Source organism: Ursus maritimus, unplaced genomic scaffold (assembly GCF_017311325.1).
Source record: "Ursus maritimus isolate PB19 unplaced genomic scaffold, ASM1731132v1 scaffold_6, whole genome shotgun sequence".
Classification (NCBI taxonomy): domain Eukaryota; kingdom Metazoa; phylum Chordata; class Mammalia; order Carnivora; family Ursidae; genus Ursus; species Ursus maritimus.
In genome coordinates, this window is record NW_024426774.1 from 7305620 (window position 1) to 7328070 (window position 22451).

General features: G+C 51.9%; 1 protein-coding gene across 1 annotated transcript; it reads right to left on the reverse strand.

Annotated features, from left to right (window-relative positions):
• Nucleotides 1-194: 194 nt before the first annotated feature.
• On the reverse strand, nt 195-20402 carry ALLC (allantoicase). The gene is made up of 11 exons (XM_008685751.2): nt 20313-20402; nt 17901-17951; nt 14806-14893; nt 13521-13646; nt 12285-12364; nt 11245-11377; nt 8687-8842; nt 8243-8316; nt 7014-7122; nt 1717-1841; nt 195-1041 (listed from the first exon to the last, which is right to left on the reverse strand). Exons 1-11 carry the CDS (start codon nt 20400-20402, stop codon nt 835-837), a joined length of 1239 nt encoding a protein of 412 aa, XP_008683973.1. The 3' UTR covers nt 195-834.
• Between the last annotated feature and the right edge of the window lie 2049 nt (nt 20403-22451).

Below are 22451 nucleotides of genomic sequence, written 5' to 3' on the forward strand. Positions count from 1 at the left end.
CGCGGGAGGGGGAGGCAGAGCCAGGACAGGTGAGGGGGCATCAGCGAGCCTAGACAGGTGAGGATAGCGGAGCTCAGGGAAAAGAAGGGAGACAGCAACCTTTGTGATGTCTCTGCCAGTCTGCAAAGGCGTAGGAATGGGAGGGTGCTGCGGTCCACCCCACATTTCCACAACCTTCCCACTACACTTGCCAGCCTCCTATGCAGGAGAGGTTGGGGGGCTGGGGGGGGGCATCAGGACTGCCTTGATAATCCAAATTGTGTCAAGGAAGAGTTGTATGGAACCGTTCAGAGCCTGCGAGAACTGGATCATTCGTCACAGCGAGCACACGGTTTAACATCCAGAATGCACTTTCATTTGGGGAAGAACAATTCAAGGGCACGTGTGTCCTTGTGGAAGTTGCTCCTTTTCTGGGTAGGGATGGGCTAGTCCTCTTGAGCTGAGACAATGAATGATTCCAGAAATAGGTTTTTCCAGTGGTTTTGATGGGCTTAAACTTTTAAAGGCAATAGGCTATGTGTATGTAGCCTGCCATATCCACAGACAGAAGGTACAGAACATGCCACAGATATCAAGATCTTGCAGTGGTTTTGAAAAGTAATCCTATGAGACCACCTGCCTTTCACAGCCACATCCTTTCATAGCCTACCACACGCTTCATAGCGACAGTAAGCACAGATGTCAACCTGTGAGGGGCCTCTTTATTAAATCAGCAGGAATTATTGTGATCTTAGAGTCATTGCTAGAAACCTCTTAAGTTTTAGGTGTTCAAAACACTTCAGGAGAAGCAGAGGACTGCGTCGTCCTGTAGGCAGCGCTCGGCCGTGTGTGGAGTCAGAGGTTGGCTCGGAAGCCCGCTTTCACGGAGAACCTCATCATGGGCTTCTCGCGGGGCCGCAGGAGGCAGATGGAGCTGGGGAAGCCCTTGAGCCGCAGACGGCTCACGCCGCCGTCCGGGGAGATGGTGAGCCTCGCGTGCGTGATGACGTCCTGGAGCTCCAGGGTCAGACTGTCGAACAAGTGACTTTTGTTGGCGGAGAGCTGAAAGAGAGGCAGGGGAGGCATCCTTGTTTAACGCAGCGCAAGGCCCACCAAGCTATCCACCCGTGTGGACTCAGGGCCCGTGAACCTGACGGTTATTCACTGACAGTAAGTTGGCTCAGCACGGGGACAAGCTGTCGGGATCGCAAGCCCGGGGACACTGACATGAACACTCGGGTCCATGATGTTGATGTTGGTGGTTCTTAATAGTTAATGAAGGGGACACACTGATAAGGAAAAGAGAGTAAGTGACCTCCCCGAGGTCGTCACCCCTCACTAACCCGCAAACGACCATCTTTCCACTGGATGGAAGAGGACACTTCTAGAACGTCTCAGCATCCATCGCACAGGAGGACACGCTGTTATAGCTTTAAATATGCTACTCATCCCTTCTAAAAAGCTAAGATACTGCAGAAACATTTTCCATATATATATGTACGTATGTATGGAAATGTGTATATACTCTTTGCACACGATGATTTAAAACAAAACTTGGTTGTTAGAAATGCAAAGGTATGAAGAGCTAGAGCCCGTGTTTTCATGACACAAATGCAGAGATACGGTTTTTAGAAGCTCGTCCGCGTTACTGCCAAGCCGATCAGAAGGTTTGGGAAGCGAATCTGAGGGACGCGGCCGGGCGGGGACCAGCTGCACAGCTCCCCATGGGCTCCACACCTTGGTGACTGGCAGCAGCGGTTTCCACTTCTGGCCTAGAAGCTCCCACTTCTGCTTGATCATGTCTTCTTCGTCCTGGGTCGTCAGGATACAGCCGTCCAGCTTACAGCTGTCGGGAGAATTGCCTGTCGGAGCAAACGCAGGGTGACTCTCTCTGCTCTGTTTGTACTCAGCACTTTGGCTTATAGGGTCTTGGACTTTATCATCGAAGCAAAGACCCAGCAAAGAACAGATTGTTCTCTCTGCACAGAAGCAAAGGTGTGACGTACGTGAGAGAAGGAATGCAGCCCGCTGCGATGGGGCTGGATGGCCTGATGAAATGCAGGTGTGTGTTTTTCAGAGGAATCCAAATCGGCCTGACAGCATCGGCTGCATGTTTGAGTTTGCATGTGCGGCATTTAACCGTGAAAGCTGAAGGTATCCGATAAGCACCCTAGATTGCAGAGTTACGTACTTGCATGGGGCCGTGTGGCTCGTCTGAGCCTATTCTGAAGCTGGAAGGTACTTCCCTTACGGCACCATGTTTCGTCACATGAAGTAAAGAGAAAGACCGAGCAAAGTTAACCAGTCAGTGAGCAGCACCAGCCCAAGTGCCGTGTTCCAGGTGTGCTAACTGCTCCCTGGGACAGACACAGGGTCGCGAGTCTCTCTTCCCTCTGGAATTCATCAGGGTTGTGCCCAGTGGGGCCATGCTCTTTGTGGGAGAACTCCTTCAGGGATCCCCTAAGACTTTAAGATCAGCAGAGGAGGGCTTGCTGATAAAGAAGCTGACAGAAGGGGCGCCTGGGTGGCTCAGTTGGTGAAGCGTCTGCCTTCGGCTCAGGTCATGATCCCAGGGTCCTGGAATAGAGCCCCACGTTGGGCTCCCTGCTCAGTGGAGTGTATGCTTCTCCCTCTCCCTCTGCCTGCCACTCCTCCTGCTTGTGCTCTCTCTCTCTCAGAAAAATAAAATCTTAAAAAAAAAGAATCTTAAAAAAAATATATATGCATTTTTCTCATGCCCCCTACAGCTCATCTCTTAAAACAGTGGCCTCCAAGGTGGGTAAGCACGCTCCTGGGTGCACACGGAAACCCAAAGATGCGGGAGGACGACATTAAAGCCACTATTTCTGTTGTGTTTCTCTGATATGTATACTCATGCATGCATATCGATTAGGCTTGTGTATCCGAGATGACAGCTGGGTCCTGGCACGCCCCACAGTCCTCGATGTCCTCACATTGTGACGCACGGAACCTAGAGAGCAAAGAGCCGCGAGCTTCTGACGGTGCAGTCCAGGCACCCTGGACGCATGGACTAACTGCTTGTTACCTGCTTTTAACCAAACTATCACTCACCAAATTAACAAGTGATTTTAAACTATCCATGAAGACACCCATGGATTAAAGATACCTCCAGAAATGCAAGCATCTGCAAATCACGAGAAAAAAGCAGAGCTGTCATCGCTGCTGACCCAGGATGAGCTCTTCGTCAGCTGTGTTATTTCCCCCAAAGATACAGACGTAGTGAAAAGAAGGGGCACACGCACCCCAATGTTCATAGCAGCAATGTCCACAATAGCTAAATTGTGGAAGGAGCCGAGATGCCCTTCAACAGATGAATGGATTAAGAAGTTGTGGTCCATATATACAATGGAATATTACTCAGCTATCAGAAAGAACGAGTTCTCAACATTTGCTACAACATGGACGGCACTGGAGGAGATAATGCTAAGTGAAATAAGTCAAGCAGAGAAAGACAACTATCATATGATTTCTCTCATCTATGGAACATAAGAACTAGGATGATCGGTAGGGGAAGAAAGGGATAAAGAAAGGGGGGGTAATCAGAAGGGGGAATGAAGCATGAGAGACTATGGACTCTGAGAAACAAACTGAGGACTTCAGAGGGGAAGGGGGTGGGGGAATGGATAATATAATAAAAAATCATTTAAAAAAAAAAAAAAGAAAAAGAAAGAATGAATACCATTTGCATCAACATGGACGGAACCGGAGGGGATTATGCTAAGTGAAGTAAGTCAAGCAGAGAAAGACAACTATCATAGTTTCACTCATATGCGGAACATAAGGAATAGTGTGGAGGACCACAGGGGAAGGGAGGGAAACTGGGAAATCAGAAAGGGAAGAGAACCATGAGAGACTCTGGACTCCGGGAAACAAACTATGGGTTGTGGAAAGGGAGGTGGGTGGGGGGAGGAGGTCGCCGGGGGATGAGCAGTAAGGAGGGCACGTGTTGTGATGAGCACTGGGTGTTATACACAACTAATGAATCGTTGAACGCTACATCAAAAACTAATGATGTGCTATATGCTGGCTAGCTGGACATAATAAAAAAATAAAAATTGAAGAAAGAAAAAAGTGAAAACGGTGACCTGACAATCAGATATAAAATAGTCCTCCAAAAATAAGTCACAATGATCACTACTTCTTCAAATAATTCACTAAATCCACCACCGCTGAAGAAGATCTTCCAATACACATTGTGTCCTGGTCGGGTAACTGAGTGAGGTCACAGCGATCCGCAAGACTTTAAACATCAAGGCACCCAAAATGTAAGTATAACCTGCCACCGTTTCCTGACAACTGAACAATCACGAGACACCCAATCCGGAACGTATGAAAATTTCACCCAACAGTTACCAAAGTTAAATAACCACTCTCAAACTTTGTCGGTATCATGACACATGTATACATTTCATAAGAAAGTAGGTTTTGAGTATCGGGGGTGCTTGTGCAAATATTTTTTACTGATGGAAGGGCATGGTTTTGAAAATGTGTAGCTCCCTGCCTTAAAAGTCCAGTCTGGAGCGGAGATGGTCACCCCCACCCAATCTGCTTCGTCCGCCTCCCCCCAGTAAGAAGATGCCATGCAGTTCTTCTCATGTCCTAACCAGAGGGTACTTCACGCTCTTTCCAAGTGGGATCGGGGCCCCTAGTGTAAAGAGTCTCCACCGAATTCCCTCTGACTTTGGGGGGTCATCCAGTTCAACTCTGACATTTTATAAAGACGAAAAGTAGGGCACCAAGAGTTAGAGGAAGTAGCTCAAAACCGCACATCTGTTGAGGGTAAAAGCTGAGTCCCAAGCCCACCATCCTGAGCGCCCGTCCACAGGACCCGAGCCCACCATCCTGAGCGCCCATCCCACAGGACCCGAGCCCACCATCCTGAGCGCCCGTCCCACAGGACCCGAGCCCACCATCCTGAGCGCCCGTCCCACAGGACCCGAGCCCACCACCCTGAGCGCCCGTCCCACAGGACCAGGACCACCATCCTGAGCGCCCGTCCCACAGGACCCGAGCCCACCATCCTGAGCGCCAGTCCCACAGGACCCGAGCCCACCATCCTGAGCGCCCGTCCACAGGACCCGAGCCCACCATCCTGAGCGCCCGTCCACAGGACCCGAGCCCACCACCCTGAGCGCCCGTCCCACAGGACCCGAGCCCACCATCCTGAGCGCCCGTCCCACAGGACCCGAGCCCACCATCCTGAGCGCCCGTCCCACAGGACCCGAGCCCACCATCCTGAGCGCCCGTCCCACAGGACCCGAGCCCACCATCCTGAGCGCCCGTCCCACAGGACCCGAGCCCACCATCCTGAGCGCCCGTCCCACAGGACCCGAGCCCACCATCCTGAGCGCCCGTCCCACAGGACCCGAGCCCACCATCCTGAGCGCCCGTCCCACAGGACCCGAGCCCACCATCCTGAGCGCCCGTCCCACAGGACCCGAGCCCACCATCCTGAGCGCCCGTCCCACAGGACCCGAGCCCACCATCCTGAGCGCCCGTCCCACAGGACCCGAGCCCACCATCCTGAGCGCCCGTCCCACAGGACCCGAGCCCACCATCCTGAGCGCCCGTCCCACAGGACCCGAGCCCACCATCCTGAGCGCCCGTCCCACAGGACCCGAGCCCACCATCCTGAGCGCCCGTCCCACAGGACCCGAGCCCACCATCCTGAGCGCCCGTCCCACAGGACCCGAGCCCACCATCCTGAGCGCCCGTCCCACAGGACCCGAGCCCACCATCCTGAGCGCCCGTCCCACAGGACCCGAGCCCACCATCCTGAGCGCCCGTCCCACAGGACCCGAGCCCACCATCCTGAGCGCCCGTCCCACAGGACCCGAGCCCACCATCCTGAGCGCCCGTCCCACAGGACCCGAGCCCACCATCCTGAGCGCCCGTCCCACAGGACCCGAGCCCACCATCCTGAGCGCCCGTCCCACAGGACCCGAGCCCACCATCCTGAGCGCCCGTCCCACAGGACCCGAGCCCACCATCCTGAGCGCCCGTCCCACAGGACCCGAGCCCACCATCCTGAGCGCCCGTCCCACAGGACCCGAGCCCACCATCCTGAGCGCCCGTCCCACAGGACCCGAGCCCACCATCCTGAGCGCCCGTCCCACAGGACCCGAGCCCACCATCCTGAGCGCCCGTCCCACAGGACCCGAGCCCACCATCCTGAGCGCCCGTCCCACAGGACCCGAGCCCACCATCCTGAGCGCCCGTCCCACAGGACCCGAGCCCACCATCCTGAGCGCCCGTCCCACAGGACCCGAGCCCACCATCCTGAGCGCCCGTCCCACAGGACCCGAGCCCACCATCCTGAGCGCCCGTCCCACAGGACCCGAGCCCACCATCCTGAGCGCCCGTCCCACAGGACCCGAGCCCACCATCCTGAGCGCCCGTCCCACAGGACCCGAGCCCACCATCCTGAGCGCCAGTCCCACAGGACCCGAGCCCACCATCCTGAGCGCCCGTCCCACAGGACCCGAGCCCACCACCCTGAGCGCCCGTCCCACAGGACCCGAGCCCACCATCCTGAGCGCCCGTCCCACAGGACCCGAGCCCACCATCCTGAGCGCCCGTCCCACAGGACCCGAGCCCACCATCCTGAGCGCCCGTCCCACAGGACCCGAGCCCACCATCCTGAGCGCCAGTCCCACAGGACCCGAGCCCACCATCCTGAGCGCCAGTCCCACAGGACCCGAGCCCACCATCCTGAGCGCCCGTCCCACAGGACCCGAGCCCACCATCCTGAGCGCCCGTCCCACAGGACCCGAGCCCACCATCCTGAGCGCCCGTCCACAGGACCCGAGCCCACCATCCTGAGCGCCCGTCCCACAGGACCCGAGCCCACCATCCTGAGCGCCCGTCCACAGGACCCGAGCCCACCACCCTGAGCGCCAGTCCCACAGGACCCGAGCCCACCACCCTGAGCGCCAGTCCCACAGGACCAGGACCACGTGATCTCAATAATCAGCCCACTGCTTATATGCATTTCCCGACAGCCTCACACTCACCTTTAAAATGTGTTGTATCGATTTCTATTTGAGTTATGACTCCAGGATGTGCCAATCGGAAAACTGCCCATTCACAACCCGCAACAAGGAGAATGCCATTCTCATCACACTGGAATCCAAAAGGAAAAAGAACAAAAAGATAAGCCAGCTTGTCACCATTTGAGAAACTAATTCTGGAAACCAGTAAGTGAAAAATGTTGACATGTATTTATGAAATTCCTTATATTTCTTACTATAAAAGAGTGTTTCCTAGGCCCTGATATGGACTTGTGAGCTTATAGGGTAATTGTTAAGTTTTTATAAATTTTTTTTATAAAATTTTGATATGATTTTCTATGTCAATTGTAAGGTCTTGTGGGATGGGACCTACAGAAGGGTCTGTGTCTAACTGAGCCCCCAGGTCCTCTGATCAATTTGTTTTGACTTTTCAAAGTAGTTCTGTTCTGGTCAAATCCATACCAATATGTAATCTGCTCCAAACACATTGGTTGACATGAAAACTGACCCAAGAAAGGCGTGTTTACAAGCAAGTTTTCAGTGGGATTAACACATGGAAAGGTGTTTTGTTTTGCTTTTGTTTTGACTTTCACATCTCACATTAGTCACTGACCAAACTGAAGAACTGAGCCATCTCGGAAGTCCCCAATCTGTCACACGTCCACACAGCTGGTCTCATCCAGGGACACACAGGTACCAAAAATGATTAAACTGCTGTTTTTTTCTCCAGGTCAACAAACAAATTTATCCATGGGTTTTCTATCATTAAATTGTAGATCCTCATTTCTTTATTAATGAAATGGGGTGGGGAGCACCTGGGTGACTCCGTCAGTTAAGTGTCTGCCTGCAACTCAGGCCGTGATCTCAGGGTCCTGGGATCAAGTTCCACATCAGTCTCCCTGATCAGATGGGAGCCTGCTTCTCCCTCTGCGCCACCCCACCTCTCATGCTCTCTCTCAAACAAGTAAATAAAATCTGGAAGGAAGGAAGGAAGGAAGGAAGGAAGGAAGGAGAAACAGGGACAGTGTGGGGATGCGTTAGAGTGGCTGGTGTGGCCAACATGGGGGCCTTCCGGGTCCTGCCCTGACGATAACGAGGCATCAGGGGATCTGGAAAACAGGGAGAACTACTTCTGGAACATTGCCTGAGAGGTTTCTGAAATAAGCATTTCCTTGATGTAAATTTAAAACAAGATCTAGAAGACTTGATTGTGGCTGGTTTGGACTTCTTACCTCTAATACTGGCGGCCTGTCCAGCCTTCTCGCGGTCTCCCAGCCGTCTGCCATGGACTTGGCCTTGCCGACTCCTGCCGAGAATGACATGGTTTAATGGGAATGGATTTTATCTTAGATGTGAGAGTGAATGCGTTAGTGTCATTAAGTCACAGATCCCATGTGTCTGAGCATCGCTACACAAATCATTTTCATTCACCTTCATGTTTTGGTAAATTCATACAGCCAGGGGGTTAGTAAGTTTTACTTCTCCGTTTAAGCCAAAGTTAGGGAGGAACATTGCTGTTGATTCACTTCACGTCGTAGAGGCATCAGATCCTGCATAGGGGTGGTTCACCCCACCCTCTCCTGTGCTTCCTCTCAAATCATTCCTAACACATGGGGTGCTTGGTGCTGGAGCCCAGACACCCCAAGTAAAGGCCAGCTCCCAGAGCATCACCTTACCTATCATATTGTTTGGATGCCCAAAGTGAGCATTGCTGTATCCTACACAGGCACCCCCGTGAGCGATGGCCACTAGGTCAAATGGTTCTTTGGGGTCAGTTGCAGTCCAGTCTTTCTGTCCAGTACCGTATACTCTAAGACGTGCGATTCCACCATCTGAGAAGGAAAAGAGGCCGTAGTTATTTCTTACTTGGAAAGGTGGCTGTTTGTGGGTCATAAACGACAAAGCCCTCCACAGCCTGCCTGCTCTGTTCTCAAATACACCAATCCTACTGCCCCAGGGCCTTTGCACCTGCCATTCCTTTCCCAGCTCTGCAAAAGACCACTTGATGTTCTTAGGTCTCACCTTCAGTGTCGTGGTCTCAAAGAGGCTTTTCCTCTCAGTCTCTAGCTACCTCCTTCCAGGTCTGCCTGGCCCTGCCTGATCCCCCCAGTTGGTGTACCGTCCTCTCCCATATTTATCTCAGAGCTCAATTCACAGTCTGAAATTAGCTTGTCATTTTATTTGTTTAAACTGGTTCTGGCACATAGTAGGTGCTCACATTTTTTATTGGATTAATAACTCCAAGAAGGTCAAAAGGCAATCAGGAGATTTACCATAGATATAATGTTTGATGCCACAAATTAGCATTGCTAAATCCTACACAGACTCATAGCAATGTGATTGAGAATAGAACAGACAATATTTACAAAACCAGATCACGTCTGAGAACCACAGCAGCCAAGATTCGATCTGCAGAGCAGAGAGTACCTGCCAACATCAACTCACATTATCTGATTCTAATAAAATTAATATCTTTATTTGTTTGGGCAGTACTTCCTGGAAGATGGGAGCAAGCTTTGTATTTATAGCTTTCTTCATGAATCCGAGTATTCTACTGAAACTGAGCCCTATATAAGTTTTACATGAAAAATTTGATGAAACTGAGTGATCTGAAAAAATTTCAGTACAACAGTCTTGATATTAACAATAAATAAAACCCGACTGTGTTAGCCTAAAACCCTAAAGTGTATCCTAGAAGGAGTACTTCAACAGAAGCTAACCTGTGAGCACCCCTGCTTGGGTTCACTGGACACGGTGGTCCACTTTGATGGTACAGAAGATACTCGTCTCTTGAGTGCAAAGCTGACTTGATGTTTTTTAAAAATAAGATTCTTCTTTACAGAGTTAATATCCAGTCTCACTTTTAATCAAAACTATCAAGCGTATTAGACACGCCCCTCCATGCTCAGAGTGTGACTCATGTAAAGCAACCTGTTGCCACCTGTGTGTCCCGTCAGGGTGTCCTGCTGCTTCCTTCCCCTTTCTTCTCGGACCCCAGGAGAAAATATCTGTAAATCATATATCTGATAAAGGATCTATATCTAGGATATATAAAGAACTCTTACAATTCAATAATAAAAAACCAAAACCTAACTTAAGAATGCAAAAGACACTTTTCAAAAAACACGTTTACATACGTCTATACACATACACGTGTATATATAAACATATTCAAACGGCCAAGTAAGGAACTGAAATTACGCTCACCATCATTAGTCATTAGAGAAATACAAATTAAAACCACAGTGAGATACCACTTCACATCCTCTGAGATGGCTACAATCAAAAAGTCAGATAATATTAAGTGTTAGCAAGGATGTGGAGAAATTGGAACCCTTCACACTGCTGGTGGGAATATAATACGGTGCAGTCATTTCCGAAAACAATCTTATAGTTCCTCCAACAATTAAAAACATAGTTATCATATGACCCAACAATTCCGATCCTACATCTACATCCAAAATGAGAACCTCATACAGGAATATTTATGGCAGCATGATGCACAGGTAGCCAACAGGTGGAGACGACCCAATGTCCATCAGCTGATGAACTGGACAAACAATGTGGTTTACCTGTACGATGGAAAAGAATTAAGTACTCCTAACAATGCTACGACAATGATGAGCCTTGAAAACATGCTAAGTGAAAGAAACCAGTCACAAAAGACCACTTATATGAAATGTCCAGAATGGTCAACTCTGTCAAGACAGAAAGCAGATTCGTGGTTGCTTAGGGCTGAGGAAGAGAAGGGTTGATAGTAAGGGGATGGGATTTTCTTTCTGAGGTATAAAGCCTTCTAAGATTGACTGTGGGGATAGTTGTACATTGCTGCATATTTCTGTAGACTTTAAACCATATACTGACGTATACTATAAAGCACTGAACTTCAAGTAGGTGAATTGCATGGTGTGTGAATTACATTACAATAAAGTTGTTAAATAAAAGAAAAAGACGATCCCTTGCACATACTGCTTGGTCTGCTAGCGCGCCCGGCGAAATGGAAATCGTCAGGAGATATTTAACCTAATACAGCTCAGTTCCATCATATCCTAATTGACCTGATGCTTTTTCAAGAACTACCAGTGGATGGTTGGGTTGGAACGAGAATTTCCTAGAGCACAAAAGGTGCAAATTATAACCCTAAAATGTCGGAGCGATGAGTGACTTCACTCTGAAACATGCCCACGCTAAGTAAAGAAGCCACGAACGGCAGATGGGTCCACGTCGTATTTACCTGGGAAAATGTTGAGTCTTACGTGACTCCATCTCTGCTGGGAATTGACGGGAAAATAATTGTGGCTGGAAGCAGGCTTTCCTGGTTTAAGCTCTGTCATGGGGACCAGGTAATTCCAGTCATCGGACTTCAGCTAGCAATAAACATAAAAATGTTAGCAGTGGCCCCAGAGAACAGTAAATTCTCTCATGCTAGGGTTCATGTGGGGCCTACAGGATAGAGATACGTGGGAATGAAAATTGATGATGGGTGCCTAATAAAATACTTTAATAAAAATACTAATAAAGATTAAGTCCCAGGTTTAATAAGCAGAATAAAGGCCTGAGGGTTTTTTCATCCTGATCAAAACAGTCACTGGATGACGGTGGCAGAACAGGCAGGGGGGTTGGAACAAAGACAAGGTCTGAGATTCCCTCTGGGGCGTCTCAGGAGAAACCAGAATGGTGATGTGAACATTCAGTAAAAACCAGGCCACCCCCATGGACCCTGAGACCTGGGGTCGATCAGTTGACCTGAATATTGTGACTATTTCCTCTAGATCCCTGCTCTCAAATTGTTGCTGTTAACTATTTTTCAGTCTGTTATGAGCAACACTTTTGTAAAACACAGTATAAATTAATTACTAGACAAACTTTAATAAAGAAGAATGTACCAAAACACAAGCCCAAGTTGTTTGTTTATCAAACCCATCAGGCACGAAGTTTGCTTTGTCAAACCGCTGTCTAGAAAGTATGTAAACTCCTACTGTGGGTTTCTGTATTTAGCTCACCAGGGCAGCGTCCTGGTCATCAGGTGAGCACGGGTAAGCAGGGGGCCCCGAGACGCGCTACTCTAGACCTCCCACGGGCCACGGCATTCCCTCGTACAGGGGTTGCATGAACCATTCACAAGGCATCTGCAAAGTCACGCTGGGCCAGTAAGTGAGGGGACGTGTACTCGGGTTGCATGTCCCAAAGAAGCAGCCTCGTGGCCAGGCACACAGAGCGGTTCCCTCGCCGCCCCAACCCCATGACAGGCCCCGATCCCGTTGGCAGGCGCACCTCGGCAACAGCCTCGAACTCCTCCGGGGTGGCCGCGGCTCCCGTCCTGACTCCTCTTTGTGGGATTGCTGGTTGTTTATCTGAAGGTAGATTGACCAATAGGGTTACGGCTCACATTCGAAATCAAAGAGAATATACTCTCATCGTGGGCCGTATGCTCATTTTCATTTCGCCAAATCACCCCAGAGATAACATTTCTTAAGTCAGAGTATCAGATGGTCAAAGCAATAGGCACACTAGTTGAAGATCCTCGATGTTTAAAACTCTAAGTAATTTCAAAAACTCCTGCAAGACGTCCGGTAGGACATTTGCTTGTCAAAATGGTACATACCATTTCCAAGTTAAGTCCAACTGCAACAAATGTATCAGGACTAGAGTTTTTAGAAGTTGGATCAGTGGAAGTTCTGGAACATTGCCAGGCCAGTTCCAGAAGCAGGACCTCCCCCAGGGCATCTTGGAATTAATATTTGGACGATACCTCGGACAATTGCTGGGCTTGCGGAAGGAACCTTACTGTGTGTCCTTAGTCATTTCCTGCCTCCAGATTAGGGTCTCTCCATCACCCCCTAACTTTTCAGGTTCCCTCGCTGTCCTCAGGAGCAGGGCCCGTGCTTCCACAGAGCCTTGTACAGGGCTGTAGACGCAGTGCTCTCAGCGTAAATTTGCCAGCTGACATGACGTATCTTCCCTAAGTACATGTATGTGCACACACGTGATGGTACCTGTCCTAAATAAAAACGCTAGGACCAGCTTCAGATTGTGCCAGTGGGAGGAATAAAAACCCAGGGCTAACTTAGAGCGCCTGATGATTCACGCGGTCCAGCAGCCCACGTGAAAACCCCACGGCTACCGCATCATTACGCACGCGGCGAGAGCCAAAAAGAAGCCGATGCCACCCATCCAGAGCTGGCCCGGACCCGGCTCCGCACGGTCCAGGTAGCCCGCTCCCTGCCGCCCTCCCCTGCAGCCTGCTCCCCGGACCGCACGGCGCCAGGAGGTGTGCCCCTGGGTGAGGCCTGGAGAGTGTGAGAACAACGAGCTCTGCATCTGGTCAAGCTAAAAATCAAAATCACAGAGCACGGTATTGGGAATCCGAGTTCTGCAGCTCCGTGGCAGTAAGCGGCCTTAGACAAGTCGCTGAACCTGTCTGGTGGCAAGTGCACGTCAGGGGGCGCTGCGGGACAAGCCCCACAACCCCGCAGTGCCCGTTCTGGGCGCCGCTGGTTCCCAGGGCACCTTCTTCCAAGTTTGCTGCTTGAATTGACATTCGAGGAGCGTAATCGCCCATGAAGTAAGAAATGTCCACATCGAAGCCTCGGATAACGCCTTGTATCCCCAGCTTGACGACGCACCAGTCGTGACCTACGAGACGTGAACAAGGACGTCGCCGTCAGGTTTAACTCGGCAGACAAAGCGTGGGATTGAACAGAACTGAAATGAAAACAAGCAGTAGCTCCCTCCTCCCGCCACAGAAAAGTGCACATGGGTTAACTTTCAGCTGTGACTTAAAGATCTCCTGTAACGTGGCCATGCGTGGCTGCCGTGCCCCACGAGAACCCGTGTTCTGGTCACAGCAGGACATGCATAGGCCTTGCATCCAGGGACACCTGATTCCGGTTCCAAAGTGAAAACTGGCCTCTCTGAGCCTCGTTTCTTCAACTGCGAATCAGAGGAGAGATCAGCTTCCAAAAAGGTCAAGTGTGACTGTGCACAGTGTAGACGAGACCCCGCCCAGCTCAGCAGGCGCTCAGTGTGGACCTGGGCCTCCTGGAAATGCTCACCGTCACCTCAGGCCCTGGGACTTCCCGTGGGGCCCCGCCCAGCTCGCCCCCCTGCGTCTGCTAAAGCCTGAGACGTCCCCAAGTCGTCGGTCACCAGGTAGTTCTTGGTTCCTTGAGTCCGAAGCAGACCCGCCTTTAAATGCCCAGACGCACCGGAATCTGAGCATGTCTGGAGTACCTCAGAAACACCCAGTATCTCTGTAATACTTAAGACAGACCCCGAAAAATCTAGTTATTAGCCTAATACTGGATTCATTTGCTTTCACAGGCATTTTTTCAACTTTAAAAGGAGTATTTTGATGGAGCCCAATGAGTAGCAATGAAAAGTAGATTGTCGGGTGCCAGGAAGCGTGTGCAGTGGCAGAGGGCAGGCCCGAGTCCAGATGCCGGCTCTCCTCACGGGGGACGTGACCGGGGCCGATGAGCGAGGCTGCTTCCACAGCAGCTATGTGGGGATAAGCGCACCTGCCCCAGGATCGCCGCAAATGCGCCACACCACGTGGGGAGGTCCGCACCGCCCCCCACAGCCTCACCGACACTCGTCCCCACAGTGTGAGCGCCCTCCTTCCCCCCTGCTGCACACAGGACCCCTCCCTACACCCTCAGAGCCTGACGTTCAGAAGAGCCATCCGCGATACGGAGCTTTCCGAGGGCCCGGGACAACGCTGACCCACGACGTACACGTCTTTCCGACACCCGCGTTTAAGCTTCACCACAGTGAAAGAGCGAGAGCTCCGTACCTGGAATCCTCTTCCTTCTGGTCTCCCATCCATCCATCCACTTCCCAAACTCAGTGTATTCGTGTTCTCTGAAGCTTGGGCTGTCGCTCTGAAGCAAAGACACATGGGAGTCGGGCGTTAACAGCATGCGAGGGCCTGGTCTTCCAGCATGTCCACGCCTGCCTCAAAGGGACAGGTGGGCCGCGCCCGCAGGGACCCTACAGGAATCCTCGGTCGGCACAGGGGAGTCTGCTACAACGGTCACACACAGGGAGCCCATTCCAGATCGCGGGGCACCTCCTCATCTCTGTTATCACCTCCAGAGAAAGAAATTCCGCATCTCTGTGGACCTCAATACACAGAATTAACTGCCGATAGCAATAGGGGACGCCCCATCACACAGTTCGTTCTGCGGCCCCACGAACCGCACAGCTCCCCACTGCGGCCCACATGCATCCCGAAAGGAGCAAAGTCCAAGAGGACAGATTTCCCGAGCAACCAGAAAAGACCGCTTAACAAGGCATCTGGCCAAAGGGTCTGAGGGTAGGGGGCGCTTCAGCGGGCCCAGTCGAACACTTACACCCCAGCCCTCGGAGCTGCTCTGCGGCCACCGGGGGAAAGGGGCTCAGCTCAGCCCCTTATCAGCCCCCTAGACAAACAGCTGAGCCCCGGCTGCTTCATCCTGAAGAACAGGGATGGCGAACACGTCCCTTGCAGGGCTGTTACGAGGTTGAAATAATAGTCGCGAAAGCCCCCATCAGAAGCGTAGACTCAGAAATTGTTCTGTGCCTGGTGGGTGGCCAAGCTGGGGAACATTTTCCCTTTTTACATCAACTCAAGGACAAGGAGGATCGCATGTTTCTGCTTAGGAAAAGCTCCCCAGGGGCGCAGAGGGAAAGAACAAAGTCACGGACACACGGTAGTGGGACCAGGCTGGGCCCCCGTGGAGCTGCTATGTGGGGCACAGCCGAAGGTCCACACATGCTCAGGCTCAACGCCTGACTTCCTGTGCCTCAGTTTCCTTGTGTGTTAAAGGCAGATGATACAGTGCCGTGTTCCTTCTGAGGCCATGGCAAGCATTAAAATCTTTGGAGCAGTGCCTGGCACATATTTGTTTAGCATTATTAATGCCCAAGTTGGTGGCTTTTGAGTTGTGTTACAATCCAAACACACCTTAAAGACAATCTCAATTCAGTCTTTCCCGTGTCGGTAGAGGACTCAGAAACTTTGCTACAAACCCAGCAAGAGAAAAGCGGGTGCGCCCCCCACTGGAAGCCCAGCCGCTCGCTCAGCCCCAAGCTTCCTGCTGCTCAGTGTAGCGTGGGTGGCAGGTGGCCCGTGCAGGTGCGCTGTTGCCACGGGTGCCGTGGCACCTGGATCGACACGGAAAGAAACACACGACAACTGGAAACTTTCACAAAAATGGTCCTCGCCAAATGAGGATAAATCCGTTCATAAAGAAAGGAACACCAAAGCCCCATCCCGGGGTAAACCCACGCGTGAGCTCAGCCCCACACACGGATGTCGATCGTGAGTAAAACTGAACCAACCTAAATGTGCATCGGCTCAGGAAAGGGTCCCAGTGGGATGAGGGACTGGGTGGTGGGCGGTTTGGGGCCCCCGAGCACCTCCCCTCGGCATGGGCAGAACAGGTGACACGTCGCGGAACGTTAAGTACTGCGTAAGAACATGTATACAAATCGAAAAACAAGCAGCAGTCCTACTTTCTATATACGGACACATTTCCTGAAAAGTGTGGTATATATTAGAAATGCCAATGTCACGGTAGTAATTCCACAAAGGGAAGGAGTGGGTGGGCATTAAAGCGGGTGGTGAAAGGGGCTTTGGCTTCATCTGTGATTTTTTTTTCAGAAAGGAAATGTGTTGATACACACACACATGCATATTACAGGATACATGTACACATGTGTGTGCAGATGTGTGTATAGAACATACAGAGACACGAGTACGATGTAAGAAAAAGGCCCCACTCCTTGTCGCACCCACTTCGCAGACAGCACCTCACAGACAGCCACCCTCACTCTCCGGTGTGTTCTTTCTGAACGCTGTGGTGTGTATACACGCCACGCGGGAACCTCCCGGGGCCGGTGTGCAGAGCGCTAGCCTATTCTTTCTCGTGGCCACGTGGTATGCCACATCTAGAAGCTCATATCGTGGCTCTTTAACCAGTTCCCCAGCAGTGGGCATTTAGGTTGGTTTTTCCCCTCCGGACAACACTGGAATGACTGTTTTCTGCATATTTTTGCCTACTTATGCACGTGATATCTATCTGTGGAACAGCGACGTCAAGGTGTGTATGCACTTAAATTTCCTATAGACAGACATATGGTAGAATGGTAAGAGCTTTGACATCTATTAGCTGTGTGACCTAGAACAAGTAAATCAATGTCTCTGGTCCTCACTTTAGTACCATTTTCTCTGAGGAGTAAGTTAATACAGATGAGAGGCCCTGCACATGCTCTAGCCCTGGCCACCTCCTGCCCAGGAAGAGTAACCCTGTCACCAGACTGACCAGATGGCCAGTGACCCCACAGAGGACAGCATGCTGACCGGCAGGCAGACTCGCTGTGGTCACACTCGGTGTGCGTGGGTGTGAACTCTGAGCGCACCTGTGCTTATCCGCCCACCCGCATGAACTCACACCCCACAGCTGGTGTGACAAGGTCGCAGGATTCCAGCTGAGGCTCCATTTCTTCCCTCTATTTGTCAGAATGTTCTGGGGTTTTCGTTCAGTTTTTGATAAGCACATCCTACACTTTTGTGTTTAGGCAGGTAAAACATTTTCCAGACATTCGCGATGTGTGCCGGCACAGAGCACAGATTACAAACTCCTCATTAGACAGAGGACAATATACGAGGATCTCAGTACTTTCGCCAGAAAGCAACGCGACCCCACATCCCCGTGTCGGGTGCCCGTCTATCTCCAGCATGTCTGGGCATGAGCGGGAGCTGGTTTCTACGTGTTTCTACTGTTCTAACGTGCTATTTCACCGGGACACATTACAGGACTCCCGTCCCAAATACTCAGGTGGATTTTAACTGCACAGTTCGCTGTCTACCAACACTTCGCATTGCAGAGTGCTGATTTACAATACCTTTATAAGGTTTTCCGCAGGAGCAAAGAAGTCATCTGTCGCAAATAAAACCTAGACAAAGAAAGAAGTCAAGATAAAATAACCATAAATTAAAACCATTTTATTTCATTCCCGAGTGAAACATTACAAGACGCACTAAAAAGAAACGCGGAATTGCCAGGGGACAGCAGCAAGAGGCAATTAACCCACGATGCTTGTGAAATGTCTAGACTTCACCGTCTGCCTCCTCAGTCCTTCCCTTCCAGCCTGCGTTCTTCACCCCCTTTACCGTCTGGATGAGGGGGTGCTAACTTCTTATGCTTGGCAAGAAAATACACCAACTCTCCTTTTCACGAACGGAGGACACCGGGCGCTGTGATTCTCTCATGAGCAGAGCGATGGCCCACACACGCCACACTGGGCCACCCCTGTGGTTTGGCCAGCACACTGAAGGAGGCCTAGTCATTTATCAACCAAAGCAGGACATTTTTGAGAGTGAGGGGGCTGCTGCTGATTATACCAGGAAAACAGGTGTAAAGTGGATTTTCTGGACAAAACAGGGTGCTGTCGGCCCTACCGTCACCCAGGACCCAGTGACGACTGCAGTGGGAGGGGCGTCCGGCCTGGTGTTGGGTGCTCCTTTGTTACCCTTTCAAGTCCACGTGTTCAGACGTGGGCGAGGCTGTGCTCATCCCTGCGTGAGTTTGTGTACACGGAGGAGGCTATGTCAGGACCTTGTCACCGACAGCTGGTGTCAGGAAGCGCCCAGCAGCTCGGCCGCTGGGTCGGGCTTCACGAGCACAGCGGCTTCACGGAGCCGACACTAAACCTCAGAGAGCAGGAATCCGCGGAGGGCGCGCGCAGAGCGCTGGGTCCGGGCGAGGCTACACTCTGCTGATGTCAATAGCGCTCCGGAGAACTTAACGACCGGCTCCCACTGCGGCCGAGCGACTCCCGGTCGGCAGGGGTTCACCCGGGCAGCAGTCTCGGGGGAGAAGGGGCATCTGCCCCCGCCTTGGCGAGGCTCTCCTCGCGGGCGGCGTGCGAGCCCCGCAACAGCCCCTGGACACCAGCCATCAGAGAGCCCGCCTTGCCCGCCCACGCCGTGCCGCTGCCACCAGCTACAGGGACCCAAGCTGGGAGGGGGCACCTAGCTTTTGGCTGGAAGGACTGATTCTACGAAGAACAGCCTTGGAGAAAAGGACGCCTCCCCTAAACCTGGACTTTCTTTCTTTCGTCTGCCCCTCGCCCGGAACGATAGTGTAATTAAGCTATCATTGGCTTGGGATGGGTTGTTCAGGAGACATTATCCCGCATGCTGTTGGCTTGTGAAATGTTATTATTAGAAATGACAATTTCACACAAATCCGTGTGAAATAAATAATTAGCGAAATAAATAAATAAATAAATAACCGCAGTCTGAGCACGGTTCGCCTCCAGTGAAACACCTGGGCACTGAGCCCAGCCCAGAGCCTACGAGGCAGGGCGAGACCTTGCTGTTTCGCAGCTGCTAGCTGTTTGGGAGGCAGAGTGGAGGGGAGTCGCTGCTGTGTTGGGGTTGACCTGCCCCCTGAGAACGTGTCAGGGCACAGCACAGGTGAGCGGACCCATAGGAGTCCCTCACTGTCCAGATCCTTCACTGGCTCCTTGGCAGAAACCCTCACACGGCACATAGGGCCTTTCTGACCTCCCGAGGCTCATGTCCCCCAACACCCGCTGATGACTTCCAGAAACACTAAACCAGCGGAGCACGTGCTCTCCCCACCCGGTGTCCCCCTCCGCCCGGCATCTCAACTGAAACGGCCCCTCGCCCCTTTGCCCTGCCGGCTCCCCCTCCCACTTGAAGACTCCTTTGAGCCTCACTCACCTGGACAGCCTTCCCCAGCCCTTCCCACCCCACTCAGCTGCCCCCAGTCAGAGGGGATGCACCCCCCCCAGCACCTGGCCTGGCCTCCAGGACACCCAGGACTTGACTTCCACATCTGTCTCCCCGCTGGAGCACAGGCGTCTTGAGGGCAGGCCCAGGTGCCTCCCGCCTACACCATACGGAGCCCCTGTGGGTCGCTGGTACTCGGTACCCGGCACCGTGCTGCTACCCCAGCCCCTCGCACGGTGTTGGCCAGTGTTCCAGGTTATTCCCGTGCTAACGCGTGAGGACCGCTGATCTACACTGTGAGAAAACACACGGCAGAGAGAACCCTTCACACAGTTGCAAACTGTCTTTTTGTTCTAAGCTTAAGGCAATGCTGCTTTTGCTAAAACAATCACCTATTTTTTTAAAAAATTTTGGAAGCCTTTTGCAATAATGGGCTTCCTTGAGTAGACTGAACCTTGAGGCTGATCCTTGCCGTTGTCTCCAGGTTCCCTGCCGTGGGGGAGGTGGTCCGCAGCATGGGTATGCGGACTACTGTCTTCCATGAGATCCCCACTCACCTTTCCTCCCACAGACTCAGACGCCATGTCAGTCAGCTGGGTGAAGTCCGGATACCTGGCCAGTCTTCCCTCCCTGGGAGAGTCAGCCATGCTTCCTAGAACAAGAAAGGACGCTCGCTCAGCCTCGGGTGTAGAGGGGGCAGAACCCGCGTGAGCGAGCAAGGCCCTCACCCCGGTTCCCAGGCCAACAGCCAGATTGTCAACCGGTTGTGGCGGGTACCCCGCCAAGGGTCCCTTCAGGTGACTTCGCACGAATGCCGTGATCTGGGAGGGAATGAGAGCGTGGTTTCCCTCTGAAGTATGTACGCACAAAATACCACTCAATACACAAATCCTACTGCCTCAAACTGCAATTTTATTTTATTTTTTAAAGGGGAAAAATATTTTAACTTAGAAAGGAATATTTTGTTTTTAATAGTGTTTGGATCCATTCAGAAAACACTGAGCAACGAAGAGCAGGCCCTGGCTGGAAATGGGGTATGAAGGAGAGTGCGTGCCCTGCCTACAGGGGCTCCCGCACAGGGGAGACAGACGCCCCCAGACGCCCACGCAGAGCCATGTTCTGGAACCATCCGAGACTAAAGCACAGAGGTCCCTCCATCCAACAGGAGGCGGGACCATTTGTCATATCACAAGTGGGGCTAACGTAACTTAATCCAACCCCCACCCCGCACCCTTATTTTGAAGCTGAGAAAGCAGAGATTTGGAGAAGACAGAGGCGTGGACGGGGGAGTCAGGGCTGGCCTGGAGGTCGCCCCACTTGTAAACCAATGGATGTCCCCTCACTCCTACCATTTTTCCTACCCCTCATGGTGAGAAGAGAAAACCACACAAAAACTAATATCTCACTAAGAATATTCACAATAGAAGAAACACAGTCAATGGACATGAGAAGTTAACTCTCCCTTGAAATCACAGGACTATAATCATAAAATGACATTTTTCCTTATGACACTTGTGGACACTTTTTGTAACAAACACACCCCACGACCTGCTCTCAGGAACATGACCTGGGGTGACTTCTGCAGTGATTAAGCGTAACTAGGAAAGAGCAGGCAGCTCCTCGCCATCGGCCTCTGCTCAGTCCTCCCTGAGCTCTTCACGCCGGGGGGTCCCTGGCTCTGCCGAGTGTCCCCCTCCTCCACACTCACCCCGGTGATCTCACGCCGTCTTCTGGCTCCTAACATCACCCACATGCTGATTGTCCCCAAATACATATCACCTTCCAGGATTTTCACCTGCCAACTCAAGCTGTCTCGCCGGGGTATGTGACTGCGTCCCGGGGCCAGCGTGCCCCCCACATGACTCCTGCCCCACCCCCGGCGTCCTCACCTCCCCTGGAAGCACCTCGTCCTCCAGCTGCTCAGGCAATCTCGGGGTCACCTCTCCTGTGTCTCCTTTTTCCCTTAGACCTCGAATCCCACCTATCAGGACAATACATCTACCCTGAAGTTGGACCCAGGCCCCTGAAACGGTTCATACATGGCATTTCCTGCAGAATTACCCGAGGAGGAGGGAAAGTGCGTAAGGGCGTAGATGAAACGAGGCTGGCCGCGGCTCCAGGGCTGTTGTCACTGGTGATGGCACACACACGAGGGGTTCAAATACATTCATCTACTTTTGCACACATCGAAATCTTTCACAATAAAATTATACATATTATATGCATTATCCATACACACGAGAGAGAGATAACGGGGCACGGGGTGGGGGGAGGCAACCTCATCTCTCTCCTGGATCATTAACACACCCCCAGCTGGTCCCGCCATGTCCACACGTCCCTCGCTGCAGCCGTCTCCCCCCGCAAGACAGCAGAGCGAGCTTGGGCAAACTAGAGTCAGCCTGTCAGACCCCTGGTGTGAATGATTCCCCTTCCACCCAGAGTGAGAGCTGGTGTCCTTCAAGGTCCACGGGGAACCCCCACCCTGCACTGGTATGGGTCCACTGGTATTTCCCTAGGACGTGCAACATGGCCCAGCACGTATGAGATTCTTAATAAATATCTGTTAAGTACCTGAGTGAACGAGTAATGTTTTCTAACTCATTTTGTGTTTTAAAATACCGGTTCCCTAATTGGCCTAAAATCTTCCTGAGGAGGAAATTGTGCAGAAGGATCTGCTAACGTTTATCATAAGTTAA

Coding starts and splice junctions, on each gene's coding strand:
- ALLC (XM_008685751.2), bottom strand. CDS start 20,402: ATGGCTGACTCTCCCAGGGAGGGAAGACTGGCCAGGTATCCGGACTTC. Junction 11,378..12,284: donor AGTTCGAGGCTGTTGCCGAG/GTGCGCCTGCCA, acceptor GTTTATTGCTAG/CTGAAGTCCGATGACTGGAA. Junction 7,123..8,242: donor ACAGGCCGCCAGTATTAGAG/GTAAGAAGTCCA, acceptor TTTGGATTCCAG/TGTGATGAGAATGGCATTCT.